This window comes from Macrotis lagotis, chromosome 3 (genome assembly GCF_037893015.1).
Source record: "Macrotis lagotis isolate mMagLag1 chromosome 3, bilby.v1.9.chrom.fasta, whole genome shotgun sequence".
NCBI lineage: Eukaryota > Metazoa > Chordata > Mammalia > Peramelemorphia > Peramelidae > Macrotis > Macrotis lagotis.
Genome location: NC_133660.1, coordinates 179,851,435 through 179,877,844, shown reverse-complemented (window position 1 = coordinate 179,877,844; position 26,410 = coordinate 179,851,435). Strand labels below are relative to the sequence as shown.

General features: G+C 34.3%; 1 protein-coding gene across 4 annotated transcripts in view; it reads right to left on the bottom strand.

Annotated features, from left to right (window-relative positions):
- ARAP2 (ArfGAP with RhoGAP domain, ankyrin repeat and PH domain 2) overlaps positions 1-26,410 on the bottom strand; it is a 271,115-nt gene that overhangs the window by 155,481 nt on the left and 89,224 nt on the right. For all 4 annotated transcript variants that reach the window (XM_074229650.1, XM_074229652.1, XM_074229649.1 and 1 more), the window contains exons 7-9: positions 25,259-25,328; positions 19,015-19,135; positions 9,013-9,188 (exon numbers count right to left, since the gene is read on the bottom strand). In XM_074229650.1, the coding sequence (XP_074085751.1) occupies positions 9,013-9,188; positions 19,015-19,135; positions 25,259-25,328 (367 nt within the window). The remainder of the gene's footprint in view (positions 1-9,012; positions 9,189-19,014; positions 19,136-25,258; positions 25,329-26,410) is intronic.

Genomic DNA, 26,410 nt, shown 5'->3' with positions numbered 1-26,410 from the left:
ATAAACCAATAAGAGAGTTTTTAATAGTTCAGGATCAAGGGATCATGAAGGCCTGGACTTTGAGAGTAACTATGTGAAATGTGCAAAAAGGAGGGACGAGAGAAATGATGTGGAGGTAGAATTGATAAAAACTTGAATTGGATATGAGGCAATACAGAAATACAGGATGACTTGGAGTTTAACAGTGTGAACAACTATCAAGAATCATGATGGCATCCTCAACAAAAATGTTGTTTTAAAACGTGAGTAGTGCATTGTTTGGGATGGTATGAATTTATTATCAATAACCTTTGCTTATTAATAAATAAGATTTTGTTTTAAATTAATTTATAAATAGATATCAATAATAAGGAAAAATAATAACTGATATTTATATAGTATATAAAGTTTCTGAAGTCCTTTACAGATATAATCTTATCTTCATAATGGACTTTTGGAGAATCATTCCCTTTTTATAGATGAAACTGAAGTAGAGTTGCAAACTCAAACCCAAAATTTAACACATCAACTTCAATGCTTTTCCCCCCATCATTATACTACCATGTCTCTACTATGAGTCTTAATAATCAAGTTTATATATATCAAAGAATATAAATGTTCATTGCTAAAGCACAATTAACAAGATAACCTTCAAAACTTAAGTAAGTGACAGAGTAAGAAGAGATCACATCTCAAATTGTTAAAACTCTTTTCTTTTAAAAAAATCAATTTGACAAATGTGAACATTTTAATACACAAAGATTGTATATAAAACTGTGAATTTCAATTATAAAGATATAATAAAATATTTATTCAATTTATTGTGATAGTATTAAACCTGCCCTATTAGTGTAATTTGAAACTCTTCCTGTCCCCACTCACTATCATTCAGTTCTACTACAATTCAATTCAATACAGTGTGGAACAGTGCTAGGCAACAGGAAAGATATTAATGTAAGATAATTCCCATTCTTGTAAAATGAATGTCCCATTGGGTGAGAGAGGGCATTTCACTATAATTAAAAAATAATATATGAGTAAGGAGCAAATAAAATCTTACAGGAAGCCCAAGAATGCAAGCAGTCAGTCAACAGTTGACCAGAATTCATTTAGTTCTTACCAGGTGCTATGCTGTACGGGAAGAAAGAAATGCAAAAAACATGGTTTCTGCCCTCAAAGATCTTATTTTCAAATAGGAAAAAGAACACTCAAACCACAAAGTACATAATATAGAGACAATGTAAAAGAGAAGTAATCTCGGAAAGAAAACAATGGGGGGAAGGGGAAACAAAGCAAAAGGCTTCATCAAGAAGGTCGATTTGAACCAAGTCTTGAAAGAAGGCAAGGCTGTGGTAAGGAGAAAGACCATTTCAGATACAAGGACAGTCAGAGAAAAGCCAGGAGATGGAAGGAATGCAAGGAACAAATACTGCCAGACTGCAAAGTAGGTAGAGTGGAGCAAGATGTAGAAAGACTTGAAAAGGTAGTAAGGGGCTAGGTTGGGAGGGGCTTTAAAAGTCAAAACTGAAGGATAACTTCACAAAGTAGTATTTGAGTTGGTAGGTGGAAATTCAACATGCACAGAGTGTGAGGTCATAACTTGCATAAGGACTTCATCTGATCAAAAGTTTATCAAAAGTATAATGCTCATTTGGCTGGAGTTCAAATGGGTTTCATGGGAGTAGGTTGGAAAGGTAGGAGACAGCACCAGTCTCTGCCTTTAATACTAGACCAAGAAGTAGAGAGTCTATTGACAATACGAAGTCACTTATTCTAGAGGAGCTCTGACATTCATGAAGGATGATGAATAGATAAGGGTCATAGATTTAATGATGGAAGGGATCTGATAGAGGTCAACAATGAAACCCACTCTTTCTTCAAATGAGGAAACTCCAGAGTTAACTATCTGGACCAAGATCTCATAGTTATTAAATGTCTTCTGTGCTCTGTCTATTGTATTGACTGCCTCTCTATTTAGGGTTTGCTAGTCTGGCAATGATACAAAATGAAGGAGACAGCAAGAGGCCAATAGGATGCTGTGAGATACTCCAGGCAAATGGAAAGTGAGATATATACAAGGAGATGAAAACAGATGATGGTAACTGAATAGCCAAAAGATAGAACCAAGAGCATGAAATGGAAACAGCAAGGAGGCGGATTTAGACTCAGGAAAGGAATTACTTCTAATGATTAAAGCTATTCCAAAATAGAATGCAATGATGTCAGAACTGGTGAATTCTCCTTTGGAGATCTTCAAGCAGCAACTACTTGCTAAGTAGGCATTCTTTCTGGAGGCAGGTTGAACTAAATGACTGCTAAGGTCACTTCCAGCTCTACAATTCTCTATTTCTGTTACTGGACATGAGGGAGGTGAGAGAGAAAAAGAATAGCCAAATATAATAATGAAGTTTCATAGTGTTGTCACTGGCAGAAGCAGGGATGTTAGAACAAGAAGAAATTTGGGAACAAAAATTTGGTATTGAACATGCTGATTTTAAGTGCTTCTGAAAGCATTGGGCTTGGAATCAAGAAGACCTGATTTCAAGTCCAAGTTCAGATACTAGATGTCTCAACCTGGGCAAGTAACTTCATTTCTGTCTGCCTCAGTTTTCTCATCTGTAATATGGGAATAATAATAATAGCACCTACTTCTCAGAGTTGCTGGGTGACTCAAATGAGAAAACTTGTAAAGCACTTAACACAGGGCCACACACATAAATAAGTGCCCTTTAATCAATAAATAGATGAAAATTTGAATATGAGCTTATGAAGAGTTTTGGACTGAAGAAAAAAGATTTTGAAGTCAACTGCAGAGTGGTAGTGAATGACAATAAGAGATTGCAAAGAAAAATATATAAGAATAGAGTATTGAGGAACATCCACCTCAAGCAAAAGCAAGTAACAAGACAAGAGCAAGTAACCGTTAAAAGAAAGTATGAAATAATAATCTGAGAGGTAGGACAAAGTAGGACAAGTAGGATGTCATGTTCTCTCAAAACCCAAAAGAAAATCTTTAAAAAGAAGGCATGATCAACAAGAATAGCATTAAGTGCCTGGAGAGCAATTTGGAATTATGCCCAAAGAGTAATAAAACTGTTCACATCCTTTGACCCAGCAATTCCAATTCTAGGTTTATATACAGAAGAAATTATAGAAAAAGGGAAAAGTTCCACATGATCCAAAATATTCATAGCAGCTCTTTTTTTGTAGTGGCAAAGAATTGGAAATTGAGGGGATGTCCATCAATTGGTGAATGGCTACACAAGTTATAGAACATATGGAGAGTTGTTCCATCAGAAACCATATATGGTAGAACTCTAGAATTACAGGATCTGATGCTGAGCAAAGGGAGTGGAACCAAGAGGACATTGAACACATTGTAAATAACATTGTGAGATGATCAACCCTGATGGATGCAGCTCCTCTCAGCTGTTCAGAGAGCTAGGACAACCCTGTTAGATTGACTGTGGATAATGCTATCCCCATCCAGAGGAAGAAAAACAAAACAAAACAAAATCCTTCAGAATCTGATGAATACTACATTCACTTTTTAAAAAAATGCCTCATATAGTTCTTTCTTTTCATCCTAATTCCTCATACCCAAAATGACTAATCTGTAAACATGTTTAACACAAATGTATATGTATTCTATTAACCAGACTGTTTGCCACTGAGAGGAGGGTGGAAATTTTGTAACTTGAAAATATACATAGTCATATGAATGAATGTTGAAAAACTTTCATAACATGCATTTAGAAAAATAAAATATCAATAAAAAAGAATATCAAATGCCATAGAGTTAAAGAAAAAGAGAAATTAAAAAAGGACCATTAGATTTGGAGACATCACTTTGACTTTTGACAGAAGAGTGTCTGGGTTACAGGAGACTGAAAAAAGCTGATGGTTAATAATAGAGGTACATAATATAGGAAACTTCTCTTGAATTCTGGCATTGAAAGGAAAGAAAAAGATGATAGGAATTGAATGAGAGAAGAAACAAGTGTCATTTGATGTTGTTTTTGTCCTTCAAACTCGAAGAAGATTATGACATCAAGAAGGTAATGCCATGACATGCATATGAATTGGATTTGAGTGAGGGATGCTGTGCTAAGTCACCAGCCTCATTTTCTTCTCCAGAGCCATCTGGGTCCAGTGGCTAGATATGAATCAGGGCAACTGGAGATGGTCCTGGATGTGAGGCAATCAAGGTTAAGGAGAGAAGGGATTAATTCTGTTGGAAGTAGGAGGGATGGAAAACAAATACAATGATTAGCTTCAAGTAATAATTCTTCTTTCTTAGACAGGAGAAAAGGAGTGTCAAAAATAAGTTATAAGTTCTTAGAATTTTTAAGAGGGGAGTCAAAGGAAAAGTCCTTCTATTTTTCTCAGAGAAATAGGAGGCTCTCCTCTATAAGTTCAACTTCCAAAAGTGAACTGCTAGAAAATGTAAAAGAATGAAACTCATAGAAAAAGAATTAAAAGCTTGGGCCAGGTGTTTAGAAATTTATAAAGAAACCATATGTCCATCCCATTTTCATGACAATTTTGCCTTTCTCTGGCTTCTAGTGCCAAGGGCACCAACAATTCTGAAATATAATGTCATATAACACACTTAACACCATCGAGAAAAATTTACTAAGTTCTAATATAGGAAGGGTAATAGACTAAACCTTGCCTAAAGAAACAGAAGAGTTTTACAGAAGGTTAAAGTGTAAACACTCTGGAAGTATTCCCAAAATGTTATTATTGGCGATATTTTGTTTTCCCTTTAGAAAATAACATTTATAAAATATTCTGAGACCAGTGTATAAACTATGCCATGTGATTGGGTGCTTTACAAGTTCAATAGACTATTCAGGCTTCAAGAATGTGGTTTAGCACCCTGAAAGTCTTATAAAACTAAATTATCTATGCAACAAAACTTTAGGTTATTTGCACTGTCTACTTCATAAGTGGAAAATGTACAGATTAAATTCTAAACCCAAGGCAATCATTTTATACAGTAAGTGCTATTTAAAGGTAAAAAAAGAATTAATACTATTTTAAAACCCCAGGGAATGACCTAAGCCCCAGGAGAATCTAAGTCAAGTAGGGAATAAAGTTAATAATTTGAAGTACACTTTAAAAGGAATGAAAGTATGTCTATATTCAAGTCTATACTAGTTAAAATGACTATGTTAATTAATTTGGTCAAGTAACTTCCATACTAATACATGTAAATTATGCATATTTAACCTTCAAACTGATAAGAAAATTTTTCATTGCTGTTTCACAGGCTGAAAAAGTACACCACCTCCAATTTATATATATTATTAAGCTGTACGTCACCATTCTTCTTAAGGAATGTGCTAAATGTTATAGTTATTAATATGCTAGCAGAATTCAATAATACTTTCTCTACTTAATTAGCCAGAAAATTTTACATAGAAAATGTTATGGGTAAGTCCACATTGTAATACAGAAGTTTAAGGACCTATAATATACTAAGTTAAAAATAATGTGTTTTAAGTTGATGACTTCAATCACTCAGTATGAGATAAATTAAAATACAGTTGAGTTTCATTATAACATGACCCACTACAGAAAATGCCTTGCATTCATTCAAACAATTTTCATTTTCCAATGCACCAAAAAATATTGCTATAGCAATGTTCCCCATAATGTAATCCTAACGCCAAAATCTCTGAAGACAGCATTTTATAATAAGGTTCCAGGGTTGCTCTTGGTCCTAGCCTAAAAAAATTAAAAGGAAATGAGACTAAGTAACTGCAATGACCAATCCTGGTTCCAAAGACTAGATGATTTAAAATATCTCCCTTCTCTCAGTATAACAAAGAGGGATAGCAGGACTGATATAATGCATATAAAGATAGGGAGGATAATTCTCAGTTGGCTTTGCTTGTTATGAGAAAGGGCTAACTATGATAGCAGAAGGAGGGTTAAAGAGAATTTGGTGGGAGGGAATTAAAGATGAAGGTTAAGAGGTGTAAAGGGGGGAAGTAAAGTTCCATTGAGCATCTGGGTCATTTTAAAAAGAGAGTTAGAACTGACACAATTTTCTGAAGTCACTTTTTTAAAAATCATCTCTACTTCCATAGGATATAAGGAATCCTGAAAGAATAGCTTATGCAACTGAAAGTTGTACAAGAAAAGTCCCTTTTCTTCCTTTCAGGTGGGAGATCATAGTGAGTGTTCATTTGAGGGTTAATGAACCAACATTTATACTGAACTAATTCTCACTCTAACTTTCCAAATATATCTATCTGATCTGAAACATCTTTATTTATAGAAAACTGACAAGCCATTCCATTCCCCTATACTTCTCCTTCCTAAACAAAAAATAAAAACAAAGAAAAAGGAGATGTGAACATTCATGAGACAATTCCTCTACTCTCACAATCCTCAAAAACCACAACAGCTCATACTGGTGCTGAATTTTAGATGGCCTCCACTGTAAGATTAATGAATCATGATCAAACTACTATAAAATATAGAAATATATCACAATTAAATTATCTGACTGTGATCACAGATATCTAAACACATGGTAAGACTAAGAAAAACATATTGCTAATTTTTTAATATCCACATTATTTTAAAATATAACCAATGTTTTTAATGTAGAGGGTTTTTTGGTTTTTCTTTTTAGAGATGAAGCATTCTCTATTATTCTCACTAAATGCTGAAATCATCATTGCTTTCAGAATGTTGTAGGAAATGAGAAGGGTTGAATAATGCCCTCTTGTCCAATTTCTTGTTCTCTCTCACATTTAATTAGAGACAGACAAAAAAAGGCAAATCATCTAAATCTTATCATCTTACCACTAACTAAATAAGCATTTTTTCTGCATGCAATAATAATCTTAGAAAATGCACTGATAGTAATTTTAGCATGGTTATGATGTTCAATATAACCAGGCTTTTAGGACATCTTTAGCAAACCTGTCTTATAATTACTGGATAGCAATTCTCCTTTTTCAAGGAAAAGATTTTTAAAACTCTAGGGCCCTCTACTGGATTCTAGAGTATTGAGCTTACTTTCTCCTCAGCTAAATGAAGAAATAATTTTAAAATTAAAGACTAATTACCTGGTACTAGGCAACAATAAAAGTTATTTTTTCCCATTTTTAAAACTATTTCTAATACATCTTTCTATTCAAAATTTATTTCAACATTATCCCTTTGGAATCATATCTACTGGTGTCATAGAATTCAAACATAATTAAGCTTAACGAAAATTAACCTTAAGGCTGAGTAGTTCTTAAGGAACTGCTTGCTCATAGCTGGTCCTCTAACCCATAAAGAAAAGATGGATCAGATAAAGAAAAATAGAATTGAAATGGATTTTATCTCACATAGTCATAACTATCAACCATTTATTGTCCACAAACTACCTACTGACAGCAAAACAGAGCAGCAGAAAAAATGAATTTTTAAAATTGAAGTCAATATGCATGTATACAGTACTAGTATGTCCCGAAAGTGCAATTTGGCTGATATACAGGTTCCCTCCTCAAGGTGTATAAAATCTGAGGCAGCAAGGATTAAGGTGCAGGCAGAAGTTTTTAGCCATACAAACCAAACAAATATGGACTATCCAGTGGAATAAAATCAGAGATTACTGCAAATAAAATCCAAATAAATTAATTGAGATAAAAATCAAAAGGACAGCCAGGATTTTTGAAAAGGAAATTATTATAAAATAAGGATTCAAAAGGTCCTGACCCTCACAAAATTTTTCATATGGAATTTGATATTTATCCATGCAGAGGGGAAAGTAGAAAAGTAAAAAAGAAAATGAATGAAATAAATGTATATAAAAAATAAAATTCTTAATTAGAAGAATGCAATTGAAAACCAAAGTTACTTAGAGCAGATATAGCAAAAAAAAAAAAAACAAACCAAATAAATACTGGGCCATTTGGATGCAGGAAATATGAGAAGAGCTATAAATGAACATTACACTAATCTGACAGCAAATAAGTCACTTAACCAATCTCAGTCTCAATTTATCCAACTATTAAATGAGGAGACTGGATTCGATAGCCTCTAAAGTGTCTTCCACTTATAAATCAGTGATTTTATACATCAAATTCAATATATCAAATCAAAGTTTAGAAAGATTCTAAAGCTTCTATTTAAGAAGATAGACTTCTAGAATGTCTTTTAAAAGTAAATTCAGAGGGTGGCTAGGTGGCACAGTGGATAGAGCACTGGCCCTGGAGTCAGGAGGACCTGAGTTCAAATCTGACCTCAGACACTTAATAATCACCTAGCTGTGTGGCCTTGGGCAAGCCACTTAACCCCATTGCCTTGCAAAAAAAAACTTGAAAAAAAGTAAATTCAGTAAGATTAAATAAAAATTAATCATCTCAATGTTTTAAACAGATTTCTAAAGCATTTTTAAAATAACAAAAATCTAGTAAAGATCAAACTGAAAACTAGCCCCTCAATTCCACTTTTCAAAAAGAAAATCCCAATTTCATTCAGTCCCATACAACCTTGACACCCCAGAGGTTTTATCTGTTAAAGATAAAGATTAAAGACTTGTTGTTCTCTAGAAACTACCTACACTTGCTCAATGGTTTGTTCTATAGAAATGGAGCACATGGACAACACAGCAGGTCCAGTAGCATGCCTGTTTGATTAACAGCTGGAATCTAAGAAAAAATGATTAAGCACTTCTTAATTATCCTTTGGGATAGATTTATGTTGCTTTAGCTGAAAACTAAATTTTCAAAAATTAATTCTGACTGTTCTCTTTTATTCACTTCTTGAAAAGGTCATGATGACCAGACCAAAATGTGCTTTAAATAGTTTCCCTGTTGTTGGAGAAATTGAGGACAATGAAAGCCAAAGCTTTTATAAAAATCTTTAGTGGAATGTTCACAAAAGGAGCAAAGAGTACTTTATATAAGGAGCCAATAAGGGCTCACATAGTTAAAATCCATTTGTTCATGTCATACCAAGGGATGACAATGTCTAATTATCACAACCATGTTGATCATTTTTAATTCCTTTAACAATGCCCACCTGCTCATTTTTGCAGAGCCACACATTGCTTCCATTCAACACGGTAAAAATTTTAGCTTTGTATCCTCTTAATTCCAGATATCCACACTTCTCGGGTAGAGCTGATCGAGGCTGAGGAGCAAGTGGCTGAGACTTCAGTGCATTAAGTAGAATAGTAATCCAGTCATTTCTTTCCTCTGAAATGAAAGACACAGAAAATACATCTCTAAATCAATTGTCTCCCCCCCACACACACACACCTAATAATAAGTTATATACTGCATGCATGTCATTTCTTCTCTACTTTAAAGGACAATAATCTCATCAATACTGTTATTTCCCTGCATTGATGCAGATTGCAAGCTGTTCCTACCTTTTTCAAGGGAAACATTTGACCAACTCCCAAGGTCTTCTTTCTCATTTTGCAGATATCAGTGTGTTTGTACACTCAGGCATATACAAATACAAAAAAGCACCATCTCATCATCTACAAGTGGATTGCTTATTCAATGCCTGATCACCACCTGAGCCCCATTATACTAGTAAAGTCATAGGCAAATTCTAGGATGGAGAGGGAAGAGTTGAGTATCTAAATATCAGCAAAAATAAAAAAAAGATAAATGAAAAGAGCAGAGTTCTGGTAGGGGTTGGATAGGATTCACAGTGAAGACGGAGAGAATGAAAGGGAGCATATGCCTCCCTCATTACAGCAATGCCCCTGAAGCTTTGAAGGTTCTCCTTTTCCCACAGATTCCACCATGGGAGAGATATATCACAAAATTAGTGTAACATACAAACAGAGGAATAAACATGTAACAGAGATATATCACAAAATTTGTGTGTTATACAAACCAAACAAGTTTTACAGATGTCTTTTATAAGCAAACCAAGGCAAAAAGGAACTAAAATGACAAACTGTTTTGGAGAGATCACAGGACAGCAGTGATTAACATTAAAAGAAACAGTATGCAGTTTGTTTCCATGACAAAACTTCAGTGGGGCTCCATGAAGTCCACAGTATTGTTAATATAGTCTAAGTGAGATTAAAATGTAATTGGGAAATATTTAGCAAAATAAATAAAAATACAATAAAATATAACATTAACAAGTGGTTTTCTAAATCAATAAAGTAGTGGATTAGTTTCTAGTTGAGTTTGACACCATTGTTATAAACCAAACAAACCAAGCTCAAAGACATATTCAAAAGCCAAATCTATCTGATTTTGGATTATCCTCACCTCTACTACTGCAGAATCATCAGTAGCATGCTTCTGATTACCTAGGCAAAGTCTTTCATAAGAAAATCCTAAATTATATATATTTGCTCACATCCATCACTCTAGGAAAAGTGTTCAATTAAGAATAAAATATTGAGGTGAAAGACTGAGGTGTTGCTGATATTTACATGTATTCTTTCAAAGAGAAGAAAACTTTTCATATTCTTGCAAAATCCTTTAAAGGCAGGAACTATGTTTTATGCTATTATATATTTCCCTAATGACTTTTATAACACATTTCATTTAGATATTTTCATACAAACTCTATTATTACTGTGAATGAAAAAGTATTTCCCCAATCTCACCTAATATTAGGGGAGATGAAGTAAGGTTTGGCAACTAGAATTTTTTCCTTAAGACACTTTAATTAGAAAGTGCAGAAATATAGAAACAACTGAACTTAGCATCTAGGTTTTTATTGTTGTCCGGTTGTTTCAGTTTTATCTGAAGGTTCATGACCCTATTTGGAGTGATTTGTCATTTCCTTTTCCAGTTTATAGATGAGGAATATGAGGTTAACAAGGTTAAGGGACTTGCCCAAATTTACTCAGCTAGTCTCTAAGGTCAAATCTGAACTCCTTAGTATAAGTCATTAGTTAAAATGGGAAGGTATCAGATAAAATTTCCTACCCCCTAGCCACTACTGTCCAGGTGAGATTTCCCTCCCTGCCTGTGTTCTTTGCCCATGAGGGCTGGTGCCAAAGGTCTATCATTTAATCCCTTCAAAATATCATCTAAAATTGATTTAAGAACCTGTTTCAAGCTACTATTCTCAATATATTTTTATGAACTGTGTGGATACACATTAAAAAAAACTTACCGTTCTAATGAGAAAATACTAATATCAACAATATCATTACATGCACAGATAAGAAAATATATAAGATTTGTGATACTATGTCAAGGTTGAATGTTTTCTTTCTAAAACCTTTGTAATACTCAAGTTCAATGTGGGGATTATTGCTGATTTCTACAAAGTATCTAAGGGAGCAAGATGCAATGTCAAATGAAAGTAGTTTGATATTTCTGTTGTTTTTTTAATGATGATCCATAAAAATCACTGTTTGAAATTTAATTAAATAGCAGGACTGAAGTAGTTGATTTTCAGATCAGTCTCAGAATATTTCAATTCTCCAGAATTCTCCTAAAACTGACAACTATTTGCATTGTGATCTGTAAGCATATTGTAGTTTCAAAGAATAATGAGGTTCTTCAGTACCTAAATGACTACCAGGAAGTGAATGGACAAGAAGTAAAGTCTGACATTTCTATAGAACTGATTCTAATTATCCATGATAATGGAGGTGAGCTTTGGCATTGATACTTCAAAAAAACAATAAATATTACAGAAATTATATCTACTTGATTTTGGCAAACGTTCAAATAATTACTTTTGGAGATGAGGGATAGGATGTTCTGGGAAGTCATAGCACTCAAATAAAATAATTCTGTGACACTGAGTCAAGGAGAGCTGGGAAATGGGCAAGCTTTATTGCTCTCCTTTTGCTCAATGATTTTTGCATTTTGTACAATGCTTCCAATTTGATTCCATTTACAAATATCTGTGGCATGTTTGAGTTTAATATTATATTAAATCACCATTTATATATGTCCTTATTACAACTTTTTCTCTGTAACTCATCTTTTCAGGCTTCAAAAGCGCATGTTTAAATGGACACCTTTTTTGCTGCGATTGTTATCTAGCCAGAGTGTGGAAATAGAAAATAACTTTGTCAATCTTTCAAACATCTCCTTGGAATGTAAGGTCCTTTAGAGTTAGGATTGCTTTATTCTTTTTTATTTAAACCCCTTGTAACTAGCAAGTCACTTGGCACAAAGGCATACCTTAATAAAAGATTATTAGATTGACTGAATATAATAGACCATCTGCATTTATGTAAAAAAGACTTGCTAAAAACAACATATTCTCTATCACACTACTTCCCAGGAAGATATTTGCAATATTCAAAAGAGAAGTACAACATGAAATAGCATGCAAGAAAACTTTCTTTTACTATAAAAATATTTGATGATCAAATGATACCATTAAAAATAATTTATGGGTGGAGCCAAAATGGAAGCAGGAAAAGAGCCTCTCCTAGATGCTCTCTCCAAAATATTTCAAAACTCTTAAAATTATGAATCTAATTAAATTGTCAAGAGACAGAACCCAGAGAGATCCAGTGAGGCAATTCTCCAGCCCAGGTAACCTGGAAAATAGTGGAAAAACTCTGTTCCACAGGGTTAGAAGGGTGGCCTTTGCCAGAATGAAGAAACTTCAGCCTCCCAGGAACAGCACAAGGGTCCCTGGGAGCCCTGGCTCCCAGCAACAGAAGCAGTTTCCTGACTTGAACCCCAGGCAGAACCAAGTACAACTTGGAAGATCAGCAGGGAGACCTCTACCAGAACGAGCATGAAGCCCAGGCCCTGGGCATGGTCTCAGCACTCAATGCACTCAGCAAGGCCGCAGCAATCAGCACAGTCAGCAGCCCAGATCCAGGAAACAGAAGCAGGTCAGAAATGGCAAGCAGGAGCCTCTAGGCAGCTACGCCTTGAGTGCTTAGCCCACCTAAGGTAAGAGAGAGGAGGGAGACTTCTGAGTTCTGTCCCCTGGAACAGGATTCTGGGGCTCTGATCACATTCAGATCCTGATTACAGTCTAGGCCCCCCATAGAAAAGGGATCTCCGCCCCACCCTCAGCCCCATGGCAGAGGGGTGCGCTTGTGGTCATTCACAAACCAGAAGAGCAGTCAGAGCCTCCCAATAAAATTCAAAAGCTCAGGAAGCACCCCAAAACCAGGCAAAGGCTGGGGAAATGCGTAAACATTAAAAAAAAGGAACCTAACCATTAACAAATATTTTGTCTATGATCCCAAGGAGGAACAAAATACTCAATCTGAAGATGACGAACTGCAAATTCCTGCATCTAAACACTGCAAGAAAAAAACAGAAATTGGGCTCAGGCTATGACAGAGCTCAAAAAAAGATTTTGAAAATCAAATAAGGGAGATAGAAGAAAAATTGGGAAAAGAAATGAGAGAGATGCAGGAAAAACATGAAAACAAAGTCAGCAGCTTAGTCAAGGAGATCCAAAAATATGCTGAAGAAAATAACATGTTAAAAACCAGCTTAGGAAATGGATAAAACAGTTCATAAAGTTATTGAGGAGAAGAATGCTTTCAAAAGCAGAATTGGTTTTGTCAGATGGAAAAGTAGATGAGAAAGCTCTCTGAGAAAAACATCCTTCAGATGTAGAATGGAGCTAAAGGAAGTTGTTGACTTTACGAGAAATCAAGCCACAATACTTCAAAACCAAAAGAATGAAAAATTAGAAGAAAATGTGAAACAGCTCATTGAAAAAAAAACAACTAATCTGGAAAAAGAGATTCAGGAAAGATCATTTAAAAATTATTGGGATACCTGAAAGTCATGATCAAGAAAAGAACCTTGACCTCATTTTTAAAGAATTCCTACAGGAAAATTGCCCTGATATCCTAGAAGCAGAGGGCAAAATAGAAATTGAGAGAATCCACTAATCTCCACCAGAAAGATATCCAAAAAAAAACAACCCCTAGGAATCTTACAGCCAAGTTCCAGAACTTCCAAGTCAAAGAGAAAATATTACAAGCATCCAGAAGGACACAATTCAAATATCATGGAGCTGCAGTCAGGATCACATAGGACTTAGCAGCAACTACATTAAGGGCTTGTAAGGCTTGGAATATAATATTCCAGAAGGCAAAAGAGCTTGGAATACAACTGAGAATCAACTATCCAGCAAAACTGAGCATCCTCCTCCAGGGAAAATGATGGACTTTCAATGAAACAGGCTAATGTTCCTTTTGAAGTGACCAGAGCTGAACAGAAAGTTTGACATTCAAATACAGGACTCAAGTGAAGCATACAGAGTGGAGGAGAAGGGTAAAATATGAGGGACTTGATGATGATGAACTGCATGTATTGCTGCATGGAATGATGATACTGATAATATTCATATGAAACTTCTCATTTAATAGAGCAGGTAGAAGGAGATTTTATAGATGAAGCACAGGAGAGAGTTGAATTTGAAGATATAATATAATGTAAAAACAGTCAACAGCTAAAAGAGAAAAGTACTGGGAGTAAGAGAAAGGAGAGGTAGAATAGGCTAAGATATTTCATATAAAATATTTTTTTTGCAATGAGCTTTTGCAATAGTATGGAAGGGTGGAAGGCGAGGGTGAAGAGAGAGAACCTTCACTCTCATCAGAAATGGCTCAGAGAGGAAATGGCATACACATTCAATAGGGTATAGACATCTAGAGTAAAAAGGAAAGAAGGGGGAAGGGGGGATGTGGGTGATAGAGGAAAGAGTAGATCATAGGAGAGAATAGTCAGATATAACACATTTTCTTTTTTATTTTTTGCAAGGTGCTAGGATTGGGTGGCCTATCCAGGACCATGGGGCTGGGTGGTTGTTGGGTCTCTGGGATGGTATGTTGGCTTAAGGCCTCTTGGCCCCAAGGCTGGTGCTCTGTCCGCTGTGCCATTCAGCTACCCTAAAGCACATTTTAGAAGTGGGGCAGAGTAAAAGGAGAGAGAAAATATAGTATATGGTAGTGGGAGGAATGGATGGAGGGAATTACAATCAGCAACAGCAACTAGAAGTAACTTCTGTGATAGACTTGTAATAAAGAATGTGATCCACCTGAGTAGGGGTGATGGTATCAGACTGAAACACATTTTTTTCTCTTCCTTTTACTTTATTTCTATGAGGTTCTATATTTTTGTGCAGGAGGGGGTGTTATGTTTACCCTTAAACAAGAATATTTTAGTAATGTATAAATAAAGTCATATTAACCAAAAAAAAGCAGGAGGGATGGGAATTCAGAGAAGCATGGAAGGATTTGCATGAACTGATGCTGAATGAGATGAGCAGAACCAGAAAAACATTGCATACCCTAATAGCAAAAAAATGGGGGTGATCATCATCCTTGATAGACTTGTTCATTCCATCAGTGTAACAATCAGGGACAATTTTGGCCTATCTATGATGGAGAATACCAGAGAAAGAATTGTGGAGTTTGAACAAAGACCAGACTATTACTCTCAATTTAGAAAAATAAATTGTTATCTTATTATGTAATTTTGCTATCTCTTATGCTTTATTTTTTTTCCTTAAGGATATTTCTCTCTTATCACATTCAACTTAGATCAATGCATAGCACAGAAACAGCAAACTGCCTTCTGTGGAGAATGAGGGGAGGGAAACAAGAATGGGGTAAATTTGTAAAACTCAAAATAAATAAAATCTTTCATCAAAAAAATAATAATTTATGTTTACACACTAGAGTGCCCTATACACTCCATCCTGCCCTCTCGCTCTTCTCAAGCCCTCTTCATTCTACCTTTGGATCATATTAGTCAACTATAGATGCTGTCTCCAAAGTTACAGGTGATTTCTTAATTGCCAGATCTTATGGTCCTTTATTAGTCCTTACCCCTTTTTATCTCTAGGCAATTTTTGATACTACGCACCCTGTTTAGCACTGATATACTCTCTTTCATTGGTGTTATTCTCAAATCCCTATATTCACTAACCCCATATCCAAATATTTCATAAATATATATATATATATATATATGTATGTATGTATGTATGTATGTATGTATATCTCTTTCTCTCAGGCACTAAACTAATCCAATTCATCCTAAAATCATCTTTCTAAAGAACAAACCTGGGGCGGCTATGTTGCACAGTGAATAGAGCACCGGCCTTGGAGTCAGGAGTACCTGGGTTCAAATCTGACCTCAGACACTTAATAATTACCTAGCCGTGTGGCCTTGGGCAAGCCACTTAGCCCCATTGCCTTGAAAAATCTAAAAAAACAAAACAAAACAAAACAAATCTGACTCCCTATCTCTCCCAATAAACTCTAATAACTTCCTCTTTTTTGGCATTATCAAATTGTGCCTCTTTTGGCACTTACCTGTCTCCATTCTACCTTTCCATTGTTCTTAAAATTTACTCCTCCGTAATTTATAAACTAGCCTATCCACCATTCCATACACCTGATTTTGGGTCTCCAGCCATAATATCTTCCTGCTAACTGTATTCATCCCTAGATTGTTCTTCCTACACAATTCTGCATCTTAGTTTCCCTGGATCCATCCAAGATTCAAACTTCTTAATGATACCTCTACAGGGCCTCCTTACACCATCCCGCCTAAGGCAACATTCCATATACTCTACTTATCTTGAATGGTCTTGTTATTTATATGTTGCCTCATCTATTGAGCTACTTGAGGGCAAGGACTATTTGTAGTCTCACTGGTTTGCAAGTGATTAGTAAGTAATTAATAAATGCTTATCAGCTGTTGTCTGACTTGTGCATAATAATCTTAAATTCTATTCTTTGGACTCTACTACTTATAAGCAATATGACTTGATATTTCACTTAAAAACAATAAATGAACTGAGGCCAACATGTGAGGGCATGAGTTTACAAAGCATTTCACATCAGCCTTTTGAAATCCCCACAACAGAACTATGAGACAATTTAGACATAATTATATTCACTTAACTGATTAAGTAAAACTGATGGGCAGTTTACTAGTGTACAATCACTCGACTATTAAGTGAGCAAATCTAGTACTCAAACCCACATCTTTTGACTTCAAATCTAGTATTATTTTTCATTATTGTCTCAGCTTTCTAAAACATATTCTCAGCCTCAGTTTCCTTATCCATAAAATATAAATAATAAAATCTAATCTGCCTAAAACAGATTTCCTGGGATCATCAAAGGAGATAATGAATCTGGCATTGTAGAGGAAGTAAACAGTGAGAGAAAAATAAAAAATGTTGCAAAATATAAGTCTGTGTTATTATTGATGAAGCAGCACACTGCCTAAGGCAATAATGTATCAGAGGTATGTTGGTTGCTTTATGTACTAGAAGTAAAAAAACAAACATATATTTTAAGAGTATTTTGGAATTTTTCTCTCTCTGATTCAAACTTTAACTCCCCATGTTATATAAAATCTGCCAAAATTTCATAATATGGGCTGTTAATGTTTAACAGAGCTAGACTGACAAAGAACATCATCACCTTGTGGTTAATAGAGGAATTATAGAATATAAAACTTAGCCTTCATCTATTAATTTTGTCCTACTTTTAAATAGTTTATTCTAATGAGTGACTCATAGCAGATGGATACAATGATTTTTTTAAGTAAAAAAGTAACATTCCTTGTCAAACCACTGGCCTTGAAAAATTTATTTGCTGTTTTTTAAATACCAAAATTCCCAAAATAAGACAGACATGTTAATTCACTGCTGATGGGGCTATGAATTATTCTAATGATTAAAGAATATAATTTGGAATTCAGCAAGAAAAGTTATCAGGTTGTTCATATCTGGAGTGCATACTCCAGAGATGCTATTAATGTATTGTATAATACAAAGAGATCAGGGCCTAGAAGAAAAGTTGCATTAAAAAAAAAAGATTCATATCAACATCATTTACATTAATACAAACTAGAGACAAACTAAGTATCCAAAGATTTGGGAATGTTGAACAAATCGTATTACTTGCATACACTCTTTTTTCCATAAAAATGATAAATATAAAGAATTCAGACATACAAAGACTTATATGAACTAATGAAGAATAAAGAAAGCAGAAATATAGTAGCTCTTTTGTGTGGCAAAGAATTAGAAATTGAAGGGATGCCCATCAACTGGGGAATGACTAAATAAGTTATGGTACATGAATACTATGGAATACTATTATTCTATAAGAAACCATAAAGAGTCAGACTCTAGAGAAGAATGGAATGACTTAAGAGATCTGATGCTGAGCAAAGGGAGTAGAACCAAGAAAACAATGTGCACATTAGCAACAACATTATGAGTTATACAACCTTGAGGAAGCAGCTACTCTTTGAAGTCCAGAGAGCTAGTTGCATTTGACTGGTTATGGACTATATTATCCCCAACAAAAAGAAGGAAAACAAAACAAAACAAAACCCAGAAGGAAAAAAACAACCCTTCCAAAATTGATGAACCTGACTGTTCCCTGCTGGGGAGGAGGGTGGGAAGGGTGGGTGGAGGGAAATTTTGTAACTTGGAAATATCATGTACATATCAATAAAAATAAAAAAAATTTAAAAAAAGAAAGCAGAAATATAAAAACAATCTACATGATTTCACCAAAGCAAAAAAAGTACTAAAAGACAATAAAATTTAAATTAAAATAAAATGGATGATGATGGTGACAAATTTTTAAGCTAAAATTTTTTTTCATTTTCATAAGGGAATAGGAAGAATCAATATGGAAAGGGACCTTATTAGCTCCAACTTGTTTCATGGAATGTACTTTCAGGTGGTTATATCCGAATGTCTGTTAGGATGCATATGAAGTTAAATGAAAATCTACTAATTAGGAGAAAATACCTTTAACTATTTATACAAAAGTAGTCAAAGTCAAAATTGCACAGTCATTATTTTTCAAATATAGAAAAATACTATTTTAGGGCTAAAGAGGTCTTGTGCTTTATTTAGATGTTAATGAAATTAAGACTCAACCAATTAAATATAATGCAATGCTCAAAAGGTCTCAAAAAACAGATACTTCTAAAATCTATTTCCAGAACTTGATATAATGTATGTTTTAAGCAGATATTTATAAATTATGTATGATAAATGCAAAAAAATGTGAACTTTTTAAAGTTGTAAATTACAGTGACTAGAAATTACACTTACCTTCTTTTTCTACTCTAAATACAAAAGTCCTTTGTGATGTAACAACTTCAAATTTGCTGTCTCCCTGACCCCGGATTGTTGATACAGCAGAAAGAGGAATTATTCCTTTTGAATATACTTCCTATATTTTGGGGAGAAAGACACAGTGGCAGCATTAATGGAACTTAACTGCCCATATTCTGAAATATAATGCCAAATTTCATTTTGCCATCCTATTGTTCATCCTAAAGATGGTAATGTATGCCCATACTAATGAAAAACCTAAAGAATCATACCACTTCTCATTTCTGTCTCAACTGATCACTTAAAAATACAAATAACCTCCAAGGGATAAAAATTAGCCAAAAAAATAGCAGTGAATTTATTCTTGACTCTGCTCTCTAACTAGTTCATTCAAAATTATTTTATGGTGTTTGCAGGCATCTACTGGCTATCACAGGTACTGTAGTTAAAATGTTTCACATGTCTATTTTTCTTTATCAGCTATGAAACATCACCTAAATCTAAGCACATAAAATAGTCTTCGAACATAATCTTAGCCATCTTAAGTGACTCACAGTAGGAATTTTTAAAATTATAATTATATTCTTTAATACTTCATATTTACAAAGTAAATTCAGAGAAAGTTGACTATTTGCAATAAGAAACCCATGTACACAATGGAGGTATTCATAGCTCTCAGTTATTTATGTAGTGTTTTTAGGTTTACAAAAGGTGACAGTCTACTTTCTTATTCAAAAAGGAAATCTCTTCATCTGAGAAATGGTCACTTCGGTTCTATTTTAAATCTGAGCTTTTACTAGGCATCTGCTGTATGACAAACATTGAATTGGACACTGTGGAAGAGGAATTTAGGGAGGGTGAGGGGGACAGTGGTGGGGTAAAAAAGGGGGGGAGGAAGGAGGAGAGAGAAGGGGAGAAGCAAAAGAGGGAAGAGGAAAGATAAGAGATGTGGTTCTTATAGAAAGAGGATGTCAGCAACTAAAAATGAAGATGAAACGTGTTCTCAAAGATTTTCAAATGAATAGTGGCAGGAAACAAGACAAAGAAGACAACTCTTAATTCAGTATATTTCAACTGAAATATGAAATGAGTCAGCAAAAAAAAAGTAGAAGCCAGAATGTAGAGAATTTTAAATGTCAAATATTTGATCCCAAAAGCAAAATAAAGTCACTAAAGTTTTCTAAGCAAAGTGATGACATGATTAGATCTGTGTATTAGAGAGATGACATGATTAGATCTGTGTATTAGAGAGATAATTTTAGTAGCTATGTGAAAATGAAGTCAAGAGAAGACCTAGTTGGAGACTAGTGTAACTGTTGGGGCCTAGAAAAAGGAGGAAGAAGAGAGAAGTAGGAATCACAAAACATCAAGGGATCAATTGATAATTGAATAATTTACTCAATAATACATCTCTAATGAAAGGGAAGCCACAATGTCCTGGGGCAGTCAAAATAACTTTAGAGTGTTCTGCTAGGAACTATGTGTCTGTAATATTAGAGAGAACCTCAGAACAATCAAGCTACATATGATAGAGTCTGAGAAAATGTAATCCCTGTCACTAAAGAAATCAGAACTTATGATATAGTTGGTAGGGCACTGGACATGACTTAGAAAACTCTAGGTTCAAATGCCAGCCTCAGATACTAACTCTGTGATCCTTGGCAGACTGTTTAACCTCTCTAATGTCAGTTTCCCCATCTGAAAATTTAGGGGCTGGGCGTTGCATTCTACCAGTTCTAATCTATGATTAAATTAACTCAAAAACTCTAAAGTCCAAAAATGCTGTCTCTGATTCATATAGTTTTATTGAGATAATAGTCTCTTTTGTTTGACAATGAGAATTTCCTGGCTTTTGGAAGGAGTCCTTATTTGGACTCTATGTATTTGCCAATGGGTTTTAACCTTTTGGCTACAATAACTCATAACTTGTAAAAGCAAAAATCTTTATCTGAATTATAGATGATACTAGAAGTGATATGAATCTAATTTTTGGAGGAAAAATTATGTTACTTTTTAAATTAAAAACTGATTTTTAAAATATGCTATTTTGGAGGATTAAGGAAAGGATAGATGGTTTATGCTTTCAGTCTTTTTCTTTTTAAACAAGTACTTTGGTATGAGTTTTTAGTTCCTTTTCAAATTTCAGTTTATAGTTGGTAAACTTTACTTTGGCAAAAATAGTGGATGTGGATAATTAGAGATGTTATGGAAAAGCTTTTGCTGTCTTTTATAGTAGGTTTACTGATTCCTTTTCATATATTACTTTGGTGATGATATATATTATTGCACCTTTTTTCATTATGTGACACCACACATCCTGAAAAACAGAATTTTTTTGGTCTCACTAACAATCACCATACTTGGTCATTTTTTTTCACCTTGATTCTTAAATCAAATTGGATAGAAGGTAGTGAGTTCTCAGAAAAAAAGTAGGTTACCCAGAAGTAACACTATCTTCAAACGTTTTGTGGTTGCTTACATTTTTGAAGTTGTTTGACATTTTTTTTTGCTAAAAACAAAAGAGAGAGATGGGGTTTTATTTAGAAAAATATACTTTTATTTGCTACTTTTTTTAAGGGAATCTAATTTAGAAATCTTATCATGTACTCCTTCCTTAATTACTAGTTCAAAACACTTTCCTTTCCTGATTGAAGGTAATTTTATAGGTAAATGACAATCTGTAAATTAAACTGTCTTACAGTATGTTAATTATCAGATCACCAGTCACAAAGTATGACACAAACTTGAAGGATAGTAGGAAGCAGCATGTGGGCTAGTATGACACTGATTTTGGTGTTATAGTTTCAATAAAATATGTCACTGCTAACTTATCTGCTAAGCTAGTCCTCAGGCTCTTTTCTCAAACTTATCCTTTAAAAAAAATACTACCCACTCCCTACAGAATAGCATATATTCTTGGAAGAATGACATTTTTAAAGGAAATAGCACAGTTAGAAATAAGAATTTCAGTTCATCTAAAGATGAGCATTTATAAATGACATTTACTGACTTTACATACACTTTAAATTTTCAAGGTATCATGACTTTATTGGTTTAAGTAGCTTTCACTAATAGAGACTGAAGTCCATTTCTATATTTCTATATGTTAACATGGTCAGACAAATATATCATCTTCAGATTTCAGGAAAAGAATCTCTCTGAGCTTAACTAGTTTGGTCTTTGAGACAAAGAATACATCATTTGTTGCTGAGCTACCATCTGAAGACTTCTTATCTTAGTATAGGCCTCCAACTTCACTGGAGTATTATTTAAAGACCTACATTTGATTTATAGAAATCCCCAAATTAAAAACCCTATTTCATCCCTTGGACTTCACTGCTTTACTATATATGAAATAGGAGTGTTGAAATTAAAACCAACTGACCTAGTGATAGTAGATTTGGGGGAAATAATTTTACCCATTATTCATAAGAGAACAGTTCTGGGGCCCTAGAGGCCAGTCAAAAATTAAAGTAGCCAAGGGCATGCCAGTTTATATTTGAGTCACCTTCAGGATCCTGTGATGTTTAAATGCCCTATTCAGAAGAAAAGAAGACAATTTAATTCAAACATGATATCCCTCTACCCCTCTTTCACTCTCCCAGTCATCATGTTTCTGCTAGTTTCTTCTGGTATTTTGTCATTCTGAGATAAGAAATACTAAACAAATTAAAAAACAAGAACAAAAAAAGAAATTCTATCTCTTGTTGACTGAAGGGATTTCCAAAAATTAAACAAGGTATGCTCACTTTCACAAACTTTAGCTTGTTTCCTCCTTAAAAATAAATCAAGTAGAGGTATAATTGTTTCTTTATTCCCCTTTTAGCTTTACATAACTGTCAAAGTACATTATTTTTCTTTTGCCAATAAAAAAAGAAAATGGAGAAATGTGATTTCTTGCCCATTGTATGTGTGATGAAGATTTTCTCATCAGAATAATGAAAATGATGATAAACAATTCATCTGTTTATTCATTTACTTAACAAACATTCACTGAACATCAGCAACATGCCCTCCTTGTACACTAAATTCATAGAGTGGTTTCAATATAAAATGAGATAACAGAAACTGATGAAAATGTTGTTATACATTAATAGGAACTAGCACTAGCTATATATTGTTTCTGTTCCTAGAGAAGTCTCTGAATCTATTTTGCTTATGCTGTTAATTTCATAACACACCAACCTTAGAAGTGAATGGAATTTTAGAGGCCCTACTACTATGTAATTTATATAATGCTTTGAGGGTTTAAGATCCAGCATTCTGCTTCCTGAGTTACCTAGCTACCTAGAAAACAAAGGCTTACCTTTTTATGTCTGGTCTTTCTGTGTGATAACATGATATAAAAGACAGCAGGCTCCAAAGAACTTAAAATGAATAGAACATAAAAGGCACTGGGGAGGTACAGAATGGATGTAAATAGGCATAGAACCATCAAGAAATTTCTAAGGATAAGAAATAACAGATGCCATTAGGAAAATGCATAATAGAAAGGGGGGAATGAGCTCGTTGGGTAACCCAATCCCACCATCACCAGGTGAACTTTGGAGGCAATATTAACAAACAGTCAAGGATTGGTCCCAATCTTCATCACTGAAAGGAGCTTCTTTATTAATGAGACACAGAATGGTGGAGTAGTGAGAAGACCAGGAGTCTACAAGACTGAGAATGATTCCTACTTTGAAACTAGCTGGGTAATTCTTTCAGGGCCTCATCTATTCAGATTCCTCATCTATTCAGATTTCTCATCTATCCCAGATTCAAAGATCTCTAAGGTTCTTTTGAATTTTTAAATCTATGCATCTGTGAGCCATTTCAGGATTGAAATACTTAATAATCTAAGTTCCAAGATGGGTTGGTTTTAAAAAAATGTATGAGTACACATATATATGCACATCCAGTACCTTCTCTTAATATGACAGATAAGATCTGAGTAGTTCTACTTTCTACTTTCCTTACGCTTTTTCTACAATAGGAATGATCTCCTATACTGAAAAATATGATGCAAAAATGGTTAATAGGTAATTCATTAGGTGCAGCTAGGTGGCACTATGAATAGAGGACCGGACTTGGAGTCAGGAAGACCGAAGTTCAAATTCATTCTCAGGTATTTGATACTTACTAGCTGTGTGACCTTGGGCAAGTCACTTAACTCTATTGCCCTACCCCAAAAAAGGCAATTCATCAGAAATGGATGTTAAGGCTATCTAGCTGCTTTCAAATCACCAAGCCTAGACAAAACACATCCCAGAAAGCTGAAAGAATTTGAAGTGTGTAACTGTTGAGCCTTTATAAATGTGCTTCACAGCATAATAGAGAAAGGGAAAGAAGCTGGAGTACAGAAGAGCAGAAAAATCAGGATAATATAGAGACTGCCATACTTGTAATCAGTTAAAACTGGGTTTTAATTTTGCTCTACCATTAATTTCTCTGAGTCTTATTTTCAATATTTGTAGAAAGGAGATAATACCTATCCTACAGAAGTCACAGATTGTTATAAATTTTAAAAATTGGGTACCATATACAGATTTCTTAGCGATCTTTAAAGTACTATATTAACATCAGCTATCACCTATCTTGACTATGATGATTAGAGGTGGAAGGTGAGAAGGATGTGACTTCCCAGTTCAGCTGATATATTCACAGAATATGGCCACACCTGATAGAGTTTTAATTTCTTAATAAGTTATAACACCCTGTCTCTTTGGGAACTTTAAATAGCTAAACTGTAGGCAAATCTCATTAGTTTAAAAGTGGGGGATATTACAGGCTTGGAATTGCTTTGTAGAAGACCAGAGCAGGGGTAAAGGAAGGAACTACTCCTCACCACTCTCAACACCATATAGCTTTGAAGGAAAGTTACTGAAATGAATGAGAATCACTGTGGGAGGCAAAGATGCACACTCCTGCCCTGCATCCTTATTACTACTGTCTTCTAAGTTTGAACAGACATTTCCTATTGGTGCTATTGTATTAATGTAAAAGTGCACCCTCAATTTATGGGAGGAAGATTTTATAGCTAAATTTTGTACAAAACTATCTTAATAAACACTTTTTCTAAGAGCTAATTTTTCTGCTGGCTGATTGTTAATAGGAAGTTTACTGGTGTAGATCTGTGAGCTAAAGAGTTAGGAAGGTAGACTTATAAGGGTAACATGAGAACCTGAGGTTGCTAATGCAAATGGACTGTGATTCAAAGATAAAAGAACTGGGTAAATACTATTTCATAAATTTCACTTACCTTTTCATTATTGTAATAAGAAATGCAAAACCCATCAAATTTAACCCATCGCTTCTGAAACATACGTTTTCTGTAAAATGAAAAACAGATTTATTTTCAATGTTTATTACTGTATTCTTTTTTTTTAGGTTTTTGCAAAGCAATGGGTTAAGTGGCTTGCCCAAGGCCACACAGCTAGGTAATTATTAAGTGTCTGAGACCGGATTTGACCCCAGGTACTCCTGACTCCAGGGACGGTGCTTTATCCACTGTACCACCTAGCCGCCCCTTATTACTGTATTCTTTTAGAAAGGCAGGAAAGTGAACAGCACAAAGATCTAAAATTTTTATATTAAATTATATATTTTATATTAAATTAAATAATTATTAAATTAAATAATTTTATATTAAATTAATTTTATACTAAAAGATGCTACTCTAACATATGAATACAAATTTATTACTAAGTTTAATATTTGTCAAATTATTGTCATGATTCCCAAATACTTCTTATTTAATGTAAAGGTAAAGTAAAATAAAGGAAGTCTTCAATACAATTAGTACAAATACATTTTTGGAGGCATCTGAGTATGATTAATGCACAACTAAAGTAAAACTACTTTGTTTCTGCCATAGATTATAGGTAACACAAAGAACTCTAATCTAAGTAAAAGCCCTCACCTAATGAAGAGACTCATCCAGCACCACTATAAATCAAGTAAAAGTGTGTTAACACAATTTGAAAGTGAGTTTTTAGTAATGTAGTCTGTTTTGCTCTAATATAAAAGCAATTTTGGGGCAGCTAGGTGACGCAGTGGATAGACACCGTCCCTGGAGTCAGGAGTACCTGGGGTCAAATCCGGTCTCAGACACTTAATAATTACCTAGCTGTGTGGCATTGGGTAAGCCACTTAACCGCACTGCCTTGTTAAAAAAAAAAAAAAGCAAATTTTTTTAAGATTTCAAATCTCCCATTCAGGCTTTGAAATTTTTACTTTGATATTAATAGACAGAGAACAACAGTCCACTTAGTTTCTGTTCACCCATGGGTTGGTCTTGAATACTGGCCTAAACTCAAAAATTGCCAACTCTAATAGTTTTGAATAATTATAAATGGCTCCATAATTTCAACAGGGTTAACTGCACAAAATAGAAGTTGTTACACAGGAAATG